Raw genomic sequence first — 14538 nt, 5'->3', positions numbered from 1 at the left:
TCTTCCTCAAAATGTGTCAAATACGCTTGCTTTCCTACACCTATTATATTGACCCAAATATCAGTTTATGCCCATCTATGTGACGCGTAAAGTTTTCAATAAGTCTAAAGTTTTCTGTCAGGCTCTTAGTAACTGAAACCAAGGCTTTAAACCAGTTCAAAGCCTTGGTTTAAATTTGTTTCTTGACATTTCTTTACTTCAGTTATCTTCACTTGAATACAAGATGAAATAATAATTGTAATTTTTTTGTTACCCATACAGATATCAGTTAATTGTCTTCCAGATTTGTTTCCACTCTTCTAAGTCATTTATTCACCGCAAAGATAAGTTTGAAGTGACTCGGCATCACGACCTACGACCACCTAACATAAGCTTTTGAAGCTAGGTTGGTTGGCTGAGGTAAAACTATAAGATAAAACTACGACTTAAGCTTTAGGCCCATTTCGTACCAACAAATGCAACTTGTTTCACAGGAAAGCAGTTCATTGGAAGAAAAAAGTAATACCCAAAGGCTACCACAAATAGTAGGCATAGATGGTGGGCTGGCTCCATGGATGCGCTGAACAATGTATCCTCTAACACATTAGTAAACAAATTGATTTCGCTAAGTTTTTTTTTTTTTTTTTGTCATAGGAATTTTAAGACTTGACTTACTTTTGACATTTTATACTGTGAGCCAATATCACCCTACAGGCTTACAGATGTTTAATACTTAAACCACAATTAATTCTCAAAAAGACAATATTAAGAATTAGATCTTTTGTTGTTTGGTTGCATTTTAAGTTAGTGACTTGCTGCGGACCTTTGGTCACTCGATTGAAATGAGAACATACCCCGTACATTTTTCTCCAACTGAAACTACAGTAATGAAAAGTTCCCTATGAATTGATTGTTAATGGCTCTCAACACACCTCACCTCTCACTTATTTTTATCACTTCAAATCAGCCTACAAAAGTGTGTAGGCCTACACTGTCTCCCAGCCTATTTGACTTTAAAGGATAGCATCACAGTCCGCAAAGATGTTTTTTTTAAGCATTCTGCCAAAAGGCTGCATTTATATCTCTTGGGAAATAGGCTATAGAGACCCTCTGCTTGAAAAACACGATTCACGCTAACATACAAATGGGATTTTCAGCACCTCATTCTGGGATCAGAGTTCTTATGACTAGACATGTCCATTGTGGTTGACAATGCAGTGTTTGATCTGTTATATTAAAGAAGAAAAATTTTCATAGGCTTAAGCATAGACTGTATATAAAAGAGCCTACGTGATGATGCTTCAAAGCTCCACACCACTTTGTTAGTTGTTAGTGGATAAACAAAATTAAAAAAAAAAAATAATAACAATAACAAACAACAATAATAATTACAATAATAATAATAATAATAATAAGAGTCACAGTGTGAAACTTCTAACAATTTAACAAAGGTAACCTAATAAATATAATGTGTAAATATATAACATATCCCATTCATAGACTGTATATAAAAAGGTCCGACCAGTACATGAACGCAGCATTTCACACGTCGTTTCTACGGGTATTCTCATATGACGTGAACGCAGCACAAAACGACAGCAGGCAGAGGTGAAAAGTCTGGATCATGTTTTCATTCCAGCGGAGGCATACTTGAACGACAAAGGACATTGTAAATAAAGACCAACAAGGCGGTTAGCAGAGCACGTCGAGTTTCTGTCCTCAAAGAGAAGACATTAATGTTGTTGTTAGCCAACCAGCTAGCACAAGCTGAAATTTGTTAGCTAGCTAACGTTGGACCCTGTTAGCCTACCGCCACCATCATCGCTCCTAGCCAGCTGTGCATCGCCCTGTCTTCCTACGATGGGAAACACAGCAACTGCCAAGAAAGGCAATGAGCAAGAAAGCGGTAAGCACCTGAAAACCATCCAGCTAGCCCGTCAGCCATCTATCGTTAGCCGTTGTACAGCGTGCGATTGCTTATTATAAAGTCAGTGGAGAGCAGCCTTTAGCAGTTGTTGTCCAGTGCTAGCAGACAGTACAGTAATATGCGCTGCAGAGAAGAACCATCTTTGATAGGGCAGTTTACAAGGTGTGTTAGCTCCTTCCTAATGATTTATGTTTGCTTATCTCACTTGGAAACAATGCCTCAGATGATGCAGCCAGCTAATCATTGAAAATGACATGAGCAAAATGGCAGTGTGGTCCTCACCATCCTGTTTACCACAGCAGTGAATTCAAAGAAAGAACCTTGACTCTCTTAATGGTAGTCTCACGCTGTAACGTTGAGCTGAAGTTATCAAGGCTCTATGTTTAATTTTTAAAAAGCTAATATCAGCTGCCTGGAGCCAGATAACAGCAACAAACATTAGTTTCTACTAAAGCTGCAGTACAAGGCCTGAGTATTGTTAACAACAGGTACTTGATAACGTTTAAGATAAGTTCACAAAAAGGATGCTTGATGTGGCTGAACAAGGCTAGTGGTTGTAATAAACCACTGGTTGTTTTCCAAACAAGGCCTGCAAATTGGCTAGCAACAGTTTCTATCAGACCAGGTTAACACTGATGTGTCAAGTCAGCTGTCAACAAGTTTACTGTAAATCAACATGTTGTGCCTTGATCACTGCTTTCTTACAGCGGCTTTAACCTCTAGTGTTGATGCTATAACATTAAGGAAAGGTAGCTCCTCTCTTAGTAACGTTGCACCTGTTGACCAGCAATTTTGCAATCTCAAGTGCTTAATCACTTGAAAGCAGTAGCCAGAGGGCACTCTGTTGTGTTTAGTGTGCCTTTGACAGTATAGACCAAGCTAATCCACTAAACTGTACCATGGCTATTGGTCTGTCTGAAGAGCACTGATCTTGACCTGCTTTCTGATTGGCAGTAGTCCATACAGTCTCTTAGACCTGTGACACGAGCCACCTGTAGTGTCTACAGGGAGGTTGTGTACAACAACACTATGATGCAAACAACACGCTACAGAGACTTGTTAACACAATGTTGATGTCATTTAGATTTTTGTTTGCATTTTAGGTATTTAATGTTGTTAGCCACAGTGGCCCATACCAAGTGCAACTCCAAAACAAATCCAAATTAATAGTACACTAGCATTTAAAAAACAGTAGTGTGCAGCATAAGAGTCAGTTTTGTGAGGGTGACTTTAAGCATAGGGGAAAGCTCTTTGAAGAACTGCATTGTTAAACTTTACCACCAGAGAGCACGATAACCTGGAGATAACTTCTCTCTCAGTTAGTCAGTGGGTGTTACAGGCCTGCAGTTCCCTTGTCTGCACTCTGAATGCAGCACAGCTGTGCAGTGTTTTTGACATAACTTTTAAGAGGCTGGCCCTTTTCTGTGCTTTGCCAACTTTGTATACCTTTTTCAAAACAACATCACTATTTGCATAGGAGAGCAATAACTGCTTTCAATTGAGACTGCTCATAACAAGTAGACATACAGTTGGCCACTGATACTGAAGCAGAGTACTTCAACAGGAAGCTTAACTTTATGTGGTTAGCCAAGCATTGCAGTGCACTTGGCTGCATACAGGAAGCTGGTGTCACTCATTTCACTTCAGTCTGAAAACGGTTGCTTTGTCTTGGAGCCTTTTCACACACACATCAAGAAATTTGTCTCAAAATGGCTCAGGGAAAGGAGCAATCCTTCGCCAGCCGTTTATTTCAAAAATGTCGCAAGAGTAGCCCAGAGCAGAGAGGACAAGAGAGTGACATACCTCATATCTCTGAGTTCACCATCATGTGGGATAAATTGAGTAAGTGCAGTTTGCTTTTACACTTGAAATGTGTCTGCCACCATTTGTAGCTCTGAGCGGGATGAGTCTTGGCTTGTATTTGTAGTTCTTATTTGCAGGAAAACTAATTTACTTGGAGAATTTAAAAAACAAACCAAGATGCCTATTATTCTAAATTGTGCGGGTCTTTTATTGTGGGTGATATATTTTTAAATTTGATGTATTTTTTTCATGTCAGGTTTTAAAACCGCAAGCAGCAGCCGAGTTTCATGACCTTTATTTTTAGTGTTTCTTTTTACCTTCCTCATCAGGTTCACAATTGCTGTATTTTCACACAGCTATTAGACATAAGTAAAAGCAGCTTAGGCATAGCACTTTTTAGTGCAGGCCATTTGTGGCGCTTCAGTTGCTTACATCATTTTAATATCGCTGTCCTGTCATTTTTGTCTACTGTTTTGCAAGTATGAAATGTGTTTTTATATGTGCTTTTTACAATGTCTTTTCCAATCACTGTTGTTTTATCTTCTTTGTGACAGATGATTGTAGTTTGACAATACTGTATTCAGAGTAGGATAGGAAAAGCCTTCTCCAGTACTGGTAAGAAAAAGAGAGCGTTAAGTCTCTATAGTGAACATTAGCTACTGTACAGAACCAAACCCCTATTAAGAGAATTATCCATTTGTTGCATAATTGTAAAGAAGAAACAAAAATATGTTTTGATGAACAACAGTTTATAAATACCCTTGATTATTGGTTTTAAATAAAGTCTTCAAACCAAAATAATCCTATAAGGGTATAAGTATAGCGGTATAGGTAGGGTGTCTTATGTTGTTTTCTTCAGTGTCATTTTGTTGTGTGTTGCGTTTAATCCACTTGAATCTCAAATGTTCTTGTTTTTAGCTCTTCATAAATGTTTCTTCCTCTCTTTCTCTTCTCCATCATTTCCATCCATGTGGGTGAATGTTCCTGCAAACCCTTGGTGAACTGTAGAGACTTTTGGTATGCTCATTTTTCCATGAGCCGTCCTAAATCACAGAGAGAATGTTTATTCTGCAGCTCAGGCCTACCAGGCTTGTACTATTGTATCTAAATATTACAAGGTTAAACAACCTAGCCAGTTAACATACAAATTTCACATATACAGCAGTCCATCAATGCTAGGTATGCATTTAAATCAGTAACATTATACCAAAATGTACTACCAACTAGACATTAGACACCTGCAATGACTCTGTGACTTTGGACATCTCATGTCTGCTGTGACTTTCATAATGCACTGTGTTTCTAATGCCTGCACTGTAGTCCAAGTTATGTTTTGCATTTTGTCTTTTCTCTCTGCCTATTATTACTGCCTCCCCTTTACTCCCACCTACTCTGAAAGAGATGCAGAATAGCTTGAGCTTGAATTGGCCAGTTCTGTAAAGTTCACAAGAGCTCTTTGCATCACTTTATTAATTAAAACTTCCTGCTTAGGTGTGTGGTTTTGAGTTTTGTTTAGGAGGCATTTTTTGCCGTTTTATCAAGTTTAGTCCTGCTGTCACAGTGCGTGACATTTGCCTGACCTTGTAGTGCATTTGTTCCCCTGAACCTTTGAACTGCCTTTGTTTAGTTTCCTGAACGCGTTAACAGCCCTAGTTTGTTACTTCCCTGAATATGTAACCTGACCTTGTTTGATGCTAATTGCCAAATGCTAATTGTTCTTATTACACTTCTCTGTTGTTCTTGCAGTGAAAGAGTTCTTAGCTAAAGCCAAAGAAGATTTTTTAAGAAAATGGGAGTGTCCACCACAGGTACGTTGTTCTCTTTAGTGCTTTATAGAATAAAAACTTTTTATTTCTCTTAATACTCAGGGCTCAACTGTTCTTATGTTGAAAAATGATTAGATGAATTGTATGATAGCGCAGCGTCTAGCCACTTCCTTTAGCTCAAATCTTGTTGACTTTAATGCTAGAAGATTGCATAATTGTTTGTAAGAGGTATTTACTCTGCTCTGTGTTTTAACTCTGAACTACAGGAAGACAAAATGTTACACTAGTGGCATATATAAAAGCTCCATGTACACCTAAATTACAGACAGAGTTGAAGCATTTCAGTCATCAGTTTGTTGTCTCACTTCCACTGATAATGTGTTTCCTTAGAGCACAACTGGCCTGGATGACTTTGATAGGTTTAAGACTTTGGGCACTGGCTCATTCGGGCGAGTTATGCTTGTCAAACATAAAGGAACAAACCAGTTCTACGCCATGAAGATCTTGGACAAACAAAAAGTAAGTGTATACTTTCAAAGAAAACAGTTTACCCATTTCATAAGAACCAGTGTTATAAATTAAGGTAGTCTGTGTAATGCAAACTCTTGCATGCTTGACAAATGCTGTAACTTCATAAAGTAAATGCTGTGTATCTCATAAAAGGAAATGGAACGCTTCCTCTCACACGCTGCCAGCATGTTATCACTGAAAACCTCGGAGACGCGTCATGATGAGTTTCGATCTTTAAATACTGATGTGAAAGACGTAGGAGGAGGTTAATATGTCCTCAGTGTTTCAATCATGTAGCAGTAGTCTTTTCCCTTGAAATTCACACAGATGGTTTAAGAAATATCCGACCTGTCTTTCTGTTTCAGCTGCACTGCTGAAAGACTTTCCTTCTTACAGTGTATTGCTGCTCACACAGCCTCTTTTTGTTTCTTACCACTTTCCATGCTGAGCTCTTCAAGGATTATACACTGTTTTTGCAAGTTTTAGACCATTTCCCTCCTCAAGTATTTTACAGTTTTACTGCTTTCTAGGTAGTCATTGTTCTCCATGTAGTCATTTCACTAAAACATGTAAATTAACTTGCAGAGACTTGAAAGTTGCTTGAGATACAGTAGGTAGGTCATCACTGTGAATATAATGGCCAGGTGTTATATCATTGTGTTGCTATGAAGTTGTTAATTGAGTGACTGTGTGATTACTTTCCTCTCTGTGGTTGCTCAGTGTTAGTCCTCTCACTTTGCTCTGCTGATGCTGTTCAGATGACCCTCACATCTTGTATGTCTTGAGCTTTCCACCATCTCATGAATGCACCTGACAGGCAGACATTTCAGATTAGTTGTACTTTCATCCAGTAACAGTTCTAACAGAACATGATGTTCACTCTGGATTATCTATCTTGAGCAAGTTTTAAGTCTCTGCAGGCTGATTTTCACACCTTACTGAAATGAATGGAAGCTAGTAACTGACTAAAGAGCAGGAGAAACACAATTTCAATATGTAGAAAATGATGCTATTAAAAATCTGTCTATGGACTAAACCATGGAAAAACTCTCTCTGTGCATTAACAGTTGGGCATGCCGAATCAGGAAAACCTTATGGGTACTTGTGGCTTTGCTTTATGTTGTATTTTGGAAATTATAACACACACACACACACACACACACACACACACACACACACACACACACACACACACACACACACACAAGGACATAATATGCTTAACATACACTTAGTACTTTACTTCTGCCCTTTTCTTTCAGGTGGTGAAATTGAAGCAAATAGAACACACACTAAATGAAAAGAGAATACTACAGGCCGTCTCCTTCCCCTTCCTCGTCAGATTGGAGTACGCTTTCAAGGTAAACACTGGCACCCACCTCTAACAACCAGCTACATGGTTACCACATTACCAGTGTGTTTATGTTTCACCAAGAAAACACCAACCTCATTAACCTCACACTGTTATTATTCACCTGTAACAGTGCTACAGTTGCTTCAGCACATCTCAAAATAACCAGCCATCCAGGGTTTATAAAAGATATATGTACAAATATAAACTCTACAGAGTTGACACACCCATAATGTACCATCTTTCAGTCTGATTCGGGGTGTTTTATTTCTCAACCTGAAGAGCACTTTTTAGTTCACATTTATTCTGTTGGTATGACCCTGCTGAAAGGTGTCTGGCTTTGTTAAACAGGACAACTCGAACCTCTACATGGTGATGGAATATGTGCCCGGCGGAGAGATGTTCTCACACCTCAGACGTATTGGAAGGTTCAGGTAAGGGGTACATAGGAGTCTATTTCATTGTTTATCTGGAGTGCTGTGTCAGCCACAAATAGCTGGACAAAGAATTATCAGTTTTCACTATGGTGGTCTGGTAACGCCATGGGTGAAATAGCTTGAGACCGACATCATTTTAAGTTGGAAGTTGGTTGCTCCTTCACTGAAAGGAGGCTTTTGGGCTTTTGTTCATGTATTTCATCAATGTATGCCTATCTACGTTTCCCTCTTTCAGTGAACACCATGCAAGATTTTATGCAGCTCAGATAGTACTCACCTTTGAGTACCTTCACTCCTTAGACCTCATCTACAGAGACCTGAAGCCTGAAAACCTGCTCATAGATCAACATGGGTATATCCAGGTACACTATCTATATAAAGTTTATAACAGAAAAGTAAATAGACTGAAAGGTATCTTTCAAATTCTGTATAAACTATTCATTGTACTCCTTTAGTAAGAAGGAAGCACTCATCAGATGCTATGAGAAGACAGGGGTGAATGTGAGGACCTACTTGATTTTAATATATAGAGGGGAAGTTCTGGAAAAAACGCACAAGTAAACAGACTCATTTAGCCTGCTAATAAAGAGTAAAGGTAAAAAAAAAACAAAAAAACACCCAACCAAATGTAGGCTTTTAATAGCTATGGTTAAGAAGTACATGTTAACTTTTTCCTTGCATACTTACATCTCCTATTGTTCTTTCTTCAGGTCACAGACTTTGGCTTTGCCAAAAGAGTAAAAGGCAGGACCTGGACATTGTGTGGAACTCCTGAGTACCTGGCTCCAGAGATCATCCTCAGCAAGGTGAGCCCTTTATACTGAACATAGCTGATACAAGCCATCTTGCTGCAGTCCAGTTCCAGTGTGTTAGAACAGAAACTTGTTTTTCATTGTTTTGGCTTTGTAGTCCAACTCACTGGATTTCAAATGAAGCAATGACAATGAGGTGTAACTGCTGACTTTCAGATTTAAGTGTCCTCGCATTCACATTTGGAGAAAAGTGATAAGAATCGTAGCCCTTTAAATGCAGAGTAACCCCAGTTTTATTACAGCACTGCAGGACAATGATACTAAACATACAGACAAATCAAACAATGAGTTGACAAGACAAGTTATACGTTTATGTTCTCAGACTGTGGAAAATATTTTCTTGGCATTTTACCTTTATTTGACAATTGACATTCTAGAGAGAGGGAAACAATGGCAGAGAGAAAGAGATATGACATGAAACAAAGGTCCCCCGAGCCAGGAGTCAAACTGTGGACGTTGTGGTTTTGTGCTATGCGCCTCAACCAGTACGCCACTGGACACCCTACTGTGGATTGTCTTTGACTGGCTGTCAGTCACCTGACTTCAGTCTAACTGAGTATGTGGAGGTTTGATGAAGAGAAGACTAGACAAGAGTTGATTGAGAGTTGAGGTAGAGTTGCTTGTCAGTATGAGGAGTAAAGAGATGACCTAAAGAAAGGTAAAGAAGATAATGAAAAAAAAAAAGCAAACATCTTTCAGAGAGACATCAAAGGTAGTTGGATTGTGAAAATCAACAGTTGGGTACTTTTTTCAAAAGCAGTTACGCACAGGAAATAAAGAGAAATAGATAAACAACCTGGTAGACCAAGGAGCACAAGTCTGGGAAACCACAGCACAGCAAGTCAAAACTGTCCCCCAGGATGTAGGCATATATGTTTCCTTGTCAACAATCAAGAGAGGACTTCACAACCTGACATCTGATAAGCCTCAAAAACAGAAACACAAACGCTATAAAGAGAAACTGGTAGAGTGCAAGAACAAAGTTCTATAGACTGATGAAACAAAAATCAACCACTATGAAAACGATGAAAAGGAGGAAGTGTGGACAGAAAAAGATGATCTGATGACTCAAAGCTCCCACCTCATCTGTCAAAAACAGTAGCGGTTCTTTTATGGGCTGGGCATGTGTAGCTGCCAGTACTGCCAGTAGAACTGATACACTGGCATTTATTGATGATTTCACAGCTGATGGAAGCAACAGGATGAATACAGAGGTATACAGGAGCATTCTGTGCTCAGATTCAGCCTAATGCGTCAAAACTCATTGGACGATATTTCATCATTCAGCAGGACAATGTTCCTAAACAAGCTTTTCAGAGTGGTGGTGGAATATCCTCGACTGTCAGTCACCTGATCTCAATCTGACTGAGCTGCATTCCACTTGATGCAGGCCAGGCTAAAAGCTGAGAGACACCACAATAATCAAGGGCTGAAAGTGGCTGCAGTGAAGACCTGGAAAAGCATCACCAGGGAAGATGCATACTTCTGCTGATGTCTATGGGTCGAATACTTCTGACAGTCCGTGACTGCAAAAGATTTTGCACAAAATATTAAACATGATGTCCAAATCAATTTGATCCCCTAAACTTTGGGCACTATGTGTTAAAAGAGTTATATCTCCCACACAGTTCTTTCTATGTTGAAATAAACCTACTCAAATTAAAGCTGAATCTTGCACTTTGATGTAGTATCCATTATTTTATTTTAAATTGGATTCAGGTCTTAAATTGGAGTGTGAAAAATAGAGAATGTGTAACTGTCCAAATATTTATGGTCTGGACTGTATGTCCCAGGACTTTCAGACTGTCATTGCCGATTGTCACCCAGGTTTTTCCTGCTTAAGAGAAGACAGCCTTAGAAAAAGAATTAAAATAATTCCTGTCTTCCAGGGCTACAACAAAGCTGTGGACTGGTGGGCACTCGGAGTTCTCATCTATGAGATGGCTGCTGGTTATCCTCCCTTTTTTGCTGATCAGCCTATCCAGATCTACGAAAAGATTGTGTCTGGCAAGGTACGCTGGGTTAGCTTTGGGCAAGGAATGTTAATATTTTTCCCAGGTTAATGCTTGGCCATTTCTCAGCTTGAATTCCAGCCATAAGGACCAACTCAACACTGGATCTCCAGTGGTTCTTTACTTCTCTTTACTTACTGTAGTCCAGCATATTAAAGAAATCAAGTGAAGCAGCACAAGTATTTTTCAGCAATTTGTTCTTTGATAATTTAGAGTTTCTTTTTTCAATCTTGTAGGTACGATTCCCCTCTCACTTTAGCTCCGACCTGAAGGACTTGCTGAGAAACCTGCTTCAGGTAGACCTGACAAAGAGATTTGGAAACCTGAAGAATGGTGTGAATGACATAAAAAATCACAAGTGGTTCTCCACAACAGACTGGATTGCCGTCTACGAGAGAAAGGTAGGTCTCGATTTTGTTGTTGTATACAATAAGCAGCCCCTTTGTCTGACACAAAAAATGTATTTTGCATACTGCATCTTTAGGTTGAAGCCCCTTTCTTACCGAAGTGCAGAGGACCAGGAGATACAAGCAACTTTGACGACTATGAAGAGGAGGACATTCGTGTCTCACAAACAGAAAAGTGTGCAAAGGAGTTTGCTGAGTTCTAGTGAGTGGGCAAGAGTCCCATCAGGGCTCAAGTGTTTTGGGATATTTGCACTCTCCTGGGGGTTAAGGTGGAACTGAGGCCGTCACATGTTCAAAACAAACGTCTCATTCCTTCATTCCACACGGCTGAATGAGGTCCTTCTTGCCATGATCCTGCGTGCAGTTAGCACTAACCTATACACAGGCACATTATGCAGACACCCCTTGTGCTGCAACACAGAAATACTAGACCACTTCCTCATCTTTTGTCTTTTGTCGTTTGTTTTCTACGTTTGCCACTTTTTGAGTATCGTCCCTCCTCCTTATTTCAATTCAAATAATTATTTGAAAAACAACGTGAAAACCAATATTACTCCAATTTTCAAGTGGCACAAAGAGTGATTGATTGTATTAGCTGGTATTGCACATTTTGTGATATAAGCTTTGGGAAAATAGAAGAGATTCTTGGTTCAAATTTTTAACACATAGTTTTACCAGTTGTCTGTCATCTGTTACATGCCTGAGTGTGTTTTAGGGTTCAGTTTATTACTCATTAATCATGAACACTTTAACATTAACCATTACTCATCATTCTGGTGTCCTTAAGACCTACAACCGTGTATTTGTGCATATAGAAATATACATATATGATACATACGATTTGAACATTGTTTTGTTAAAGCATGACCAAAATTCAGTCAAAGAAAGTGGTTCAGCGAAGGAAAAGAAACACTGATGACTTCTTGAAGTTTCTGAGGTTTTAGCACTCGGGCATTCGATTCTTGAAGAGACTGATTAACAGTGACAAGTGTTATTGTGAAACAGAAACTTGTCAGTGCTGTATTAGTTGATCAGTTGTAGCATTGTTTTATCCATATCCAGTCACAGGACATTTCCTTTTACCTCAGACTAGGTGTGGTATTAAATGAATGGAATGAAATGATATATTTTTCAGGTACAACTCTGTTTCAAAAGAATGGAAACTGATGAAGTTTGAGTATGGTCATCTGTCTTTGGTATGCCCAAAAAGATATGAAGTACATTGACATGGCATTTTTCAATAGTTGAAAGGTCAGTTGTTAGATTTTCATGTGGGTACGTCATCGTGGCAACGAAGCAGTGTTGGTCGCATGGACATATTTTGTCCATTTGGGGTTGCTTTTCGATTTTGCTTTTAACAGCTAATCGTGCTTTAGCAGAGCACTTGGAAGACATTGTGTAACTGCCATATTTGCTTTATTTTCATATTTACTTTTGCATGTTTGTTATGTTTGTACAGCAGTGTCACAACAAGCTAATAGTGACCTAAAAGTGTTCCCATCTTTTTTGTTCTTTGTTTTTTTTTGTTGTTGTTACATTTAAATAGTTTGATAGCTTGGGACATTAGATATGTACTTTTTATCTGGGTGACATATTCCTCTACATAATCCAATTAAAACAAAACTAAACCATGAAATACACTTTAACTATAAAATAATAACAAAAAACGGAAATATCATAACCTTGCAGTATTCATTCATCTTGGTCACCTACTTGGTTGAAACATCTACCTACTGCAGTTATAACTCGTAGTCTCTTAGCATCATTTTCAAAAAAATTTGCACACTGTGATGGAGCAATATTTGCTCATTCTTCCTCGCAAAATTGCTCAGGCTGAGTCAGGTCAGTTAGAGAACGTTAATGGACAAAAATGCTGTAGTCTTGTCTCAGATTTTAAAAGGGAATAAGATCAAGAGTCTGACTTTTGAAGTACTTTTTTTCCACTGTAAGTCACTCCTGTTAAGTTATTGTCTACATATAATCAACATGTAATTTGTCTCCTTTTTTTCTGGGTTTTTTTCTATACTGGGCACCATTCATTTCCCATTAATTCTGACACATTGACTGTCCATGCTGCTGAAATGTACTCCCTGCCTCTGCAAACTCCTCACCAGTGTGACAGATTGTCGTATTTAAAAAAAAAAATCTGTTTATCAAAGGTACCTACAAGACCAAGGTGTCCACTTGTTGAACTTCCAGATGTTAGAAAAGCTCTGTTTGTGATCCTTTGATTCTTTAAGAAGGAGGTTTGACTCTGCCGTCCACAGAGGGGTCAGAGATTGAGTTCATTTCTGCAGGTTGGACACAGGGTTGTGGGGAATTCAAAGTTTTACATTTTACACTTTGTTTGAAACAATAATGCGTTATTGACAGTCTTTCAATTGAAAGTCTCTTAGGTCTTCGGACGTTTTGATCATTATTTAACATGGTGCTCAAGTCCTTGTTGATGAGGAAAAATGCAATTTAATCAAGTTCAACAATCTTAAGACAACCAAATGTGAAAAGGGGAATTAACACTTTTAAAAAAAAATTTTTTTTGAGGTACATATGTTCTATTTATGGCCTGAATTTAAATTTTTTTTCATAGATTGATCACATGATGTGACATTTTATTTAGCCCTTATTTCATTTCAAAAGGCACAACTGTTTCTTATGCTATTTTTATTTATATTTAGACATGTCTAATGAAATAACATTTTAAATGTTTAAACGTGCATAGTTCTCAGTATATAAGGAGACTCCAAATGTTTTAATCACAAAAGTGTTATAAACAGTGAATATATTGGATAATTTATTTGTACTTTTTTTTCATTTACCCTTATAAGAATAAAAGATTTATAGAAAAACATATTTACCACAGTTAATACGCACTGATGCCTCTCAAGCCTATTTATAATTATATCCTTTTATTTTAACTTATTTTTTTCTTACTTTTCTTTTTTTTCTTTTTCGTTTTTTGTTATTTCTTCATTTAGAAAATCAACTTTAAAGAGGATCCAACTTTAATTTCCTATTTTAAAGGTTGAACAGAATGTAATTGCAGAATCAATGGCCAATTTGTATTTGGACAAAGTTTGAAAGCTACACCTGGGAATTCAGCATGTTTCAGTCCAAACTGCCTGTGTGTAAATCTTCCCAGAAAGTGTGTAGGAAATCCATAGCTCTTCTTATGTGTCATTTATCCCCCCCATGTGTGTAATAATGTTTGTCATATTTGATGTAAATGATGGCACTTCTCCCTGAGCCACTTCACAGTCCTTATTGAAGGAAATCAGTTTGAGTTCTCCGTAGCTAGTCACACATGCCAGTATGGGATCAATAATCTGAAATGTGTCTGTATTTAGTTTGTGGGATATTTTGCACATCATTTAGAAGGCTGACACGTTTTTCCCACCCATATTTACTTGTGTTTGCAAGGGGAATAGACTTTGCTGTAGCAGATTTTATGTAACAAAGGACATGTCACTATAATAAATTCTTTTTATTAAAAAAAAAATTGTTTGTATTCAATGTAATAAACACTGCTGTATGTGA

At 38.1% G+C, this 14538-nt stretch overlaps 1 protein-coding gene across 2 annotated transcripts; it reads left to right on the top strand.

The window, feature by feature from the left end:
* The first annotated feature begins 1538 nt into the window (after window positions 1-1538).
* Window positions 1539-14500, top strand: prkacba (protein kinase, cAMP-dependent, catalytic, beta a). 2 transcript variants are annotated; one of them, XM_056378569.1, is made up of 10 exons: window positions 1539-1885; window positions 5456-5517; window positions 5866-5994; window positions 7248-7346; window positions 7688-7770; window positions 8009-8135; window positions 8484-8579; window positions 10475-10597; window positions 10834-10998; window positions 11082-14500. In XM_056378569.1, exons 1-10 carry the CDS (start codon window positions 1840-1842, stop codon window positions 11205-11207), a joined length of 1056 nt encoding a protein of 351 aa, XP_056234544.1. In that variant the 5' UTR covers window positions 1539-1839; the 3' UTR covers window positions 11208-14500. The 2 variants fall into 2 exon arrangements, with proteins under 2 accessions (XP_056234544.1, XP_056234543.1); XM_056378568.1 differs by lacking the exon at window positions 1539-1885 and adding an exon at window positions 3544-3748.
* Window positions 14501-14538: the final 38 nt, after the last annotated feature.

Source organism: Seriola aureovittata, chromosome 6 (assembly GCF_021018895.1).
Source record: "Seriola aureovittata isolate HTS-2021-v1 ecotype China chromosome 6, ASM2101889v1, whole genome shotgun sequence".
In the NCBI taxonomy this organism is placed as follows: domain Eukaryota; kingdom Metazoa; phylum Chordata; class Actinopteri; order Carangiformes; family Carangidae; genus Seriola; species Seriola aureovittata.
The sequence above is the reverse complement of the archived record's forward strand: the minus strand, read 5'-3'. Positions and strand labels throughout refer to the sequence as shown.

Coding starts and splice junctions, on each gene's coding strand:
- prkacba (XM_056378568.1), top strand. CDS start 3,616: ATGGCTCAGGGAAAGGAGCAATCCTTCGCCAGCCGTTTATTTCAAAAA. Junction 3,749..5,455: donor CATCATGTGGGATAAATTGA/GTAAGTGCAGTT, acceptor TTGTTCTTGCAG/TGAAAGAGTTCTTAGCTAAA. Junction 8,136..8,483: donor ATCAACATGGGTATATCCAG/GTACACTATCTA, acceptor TTCTTTCTTCAG/GTCACAGACTTTGGCTTTGC.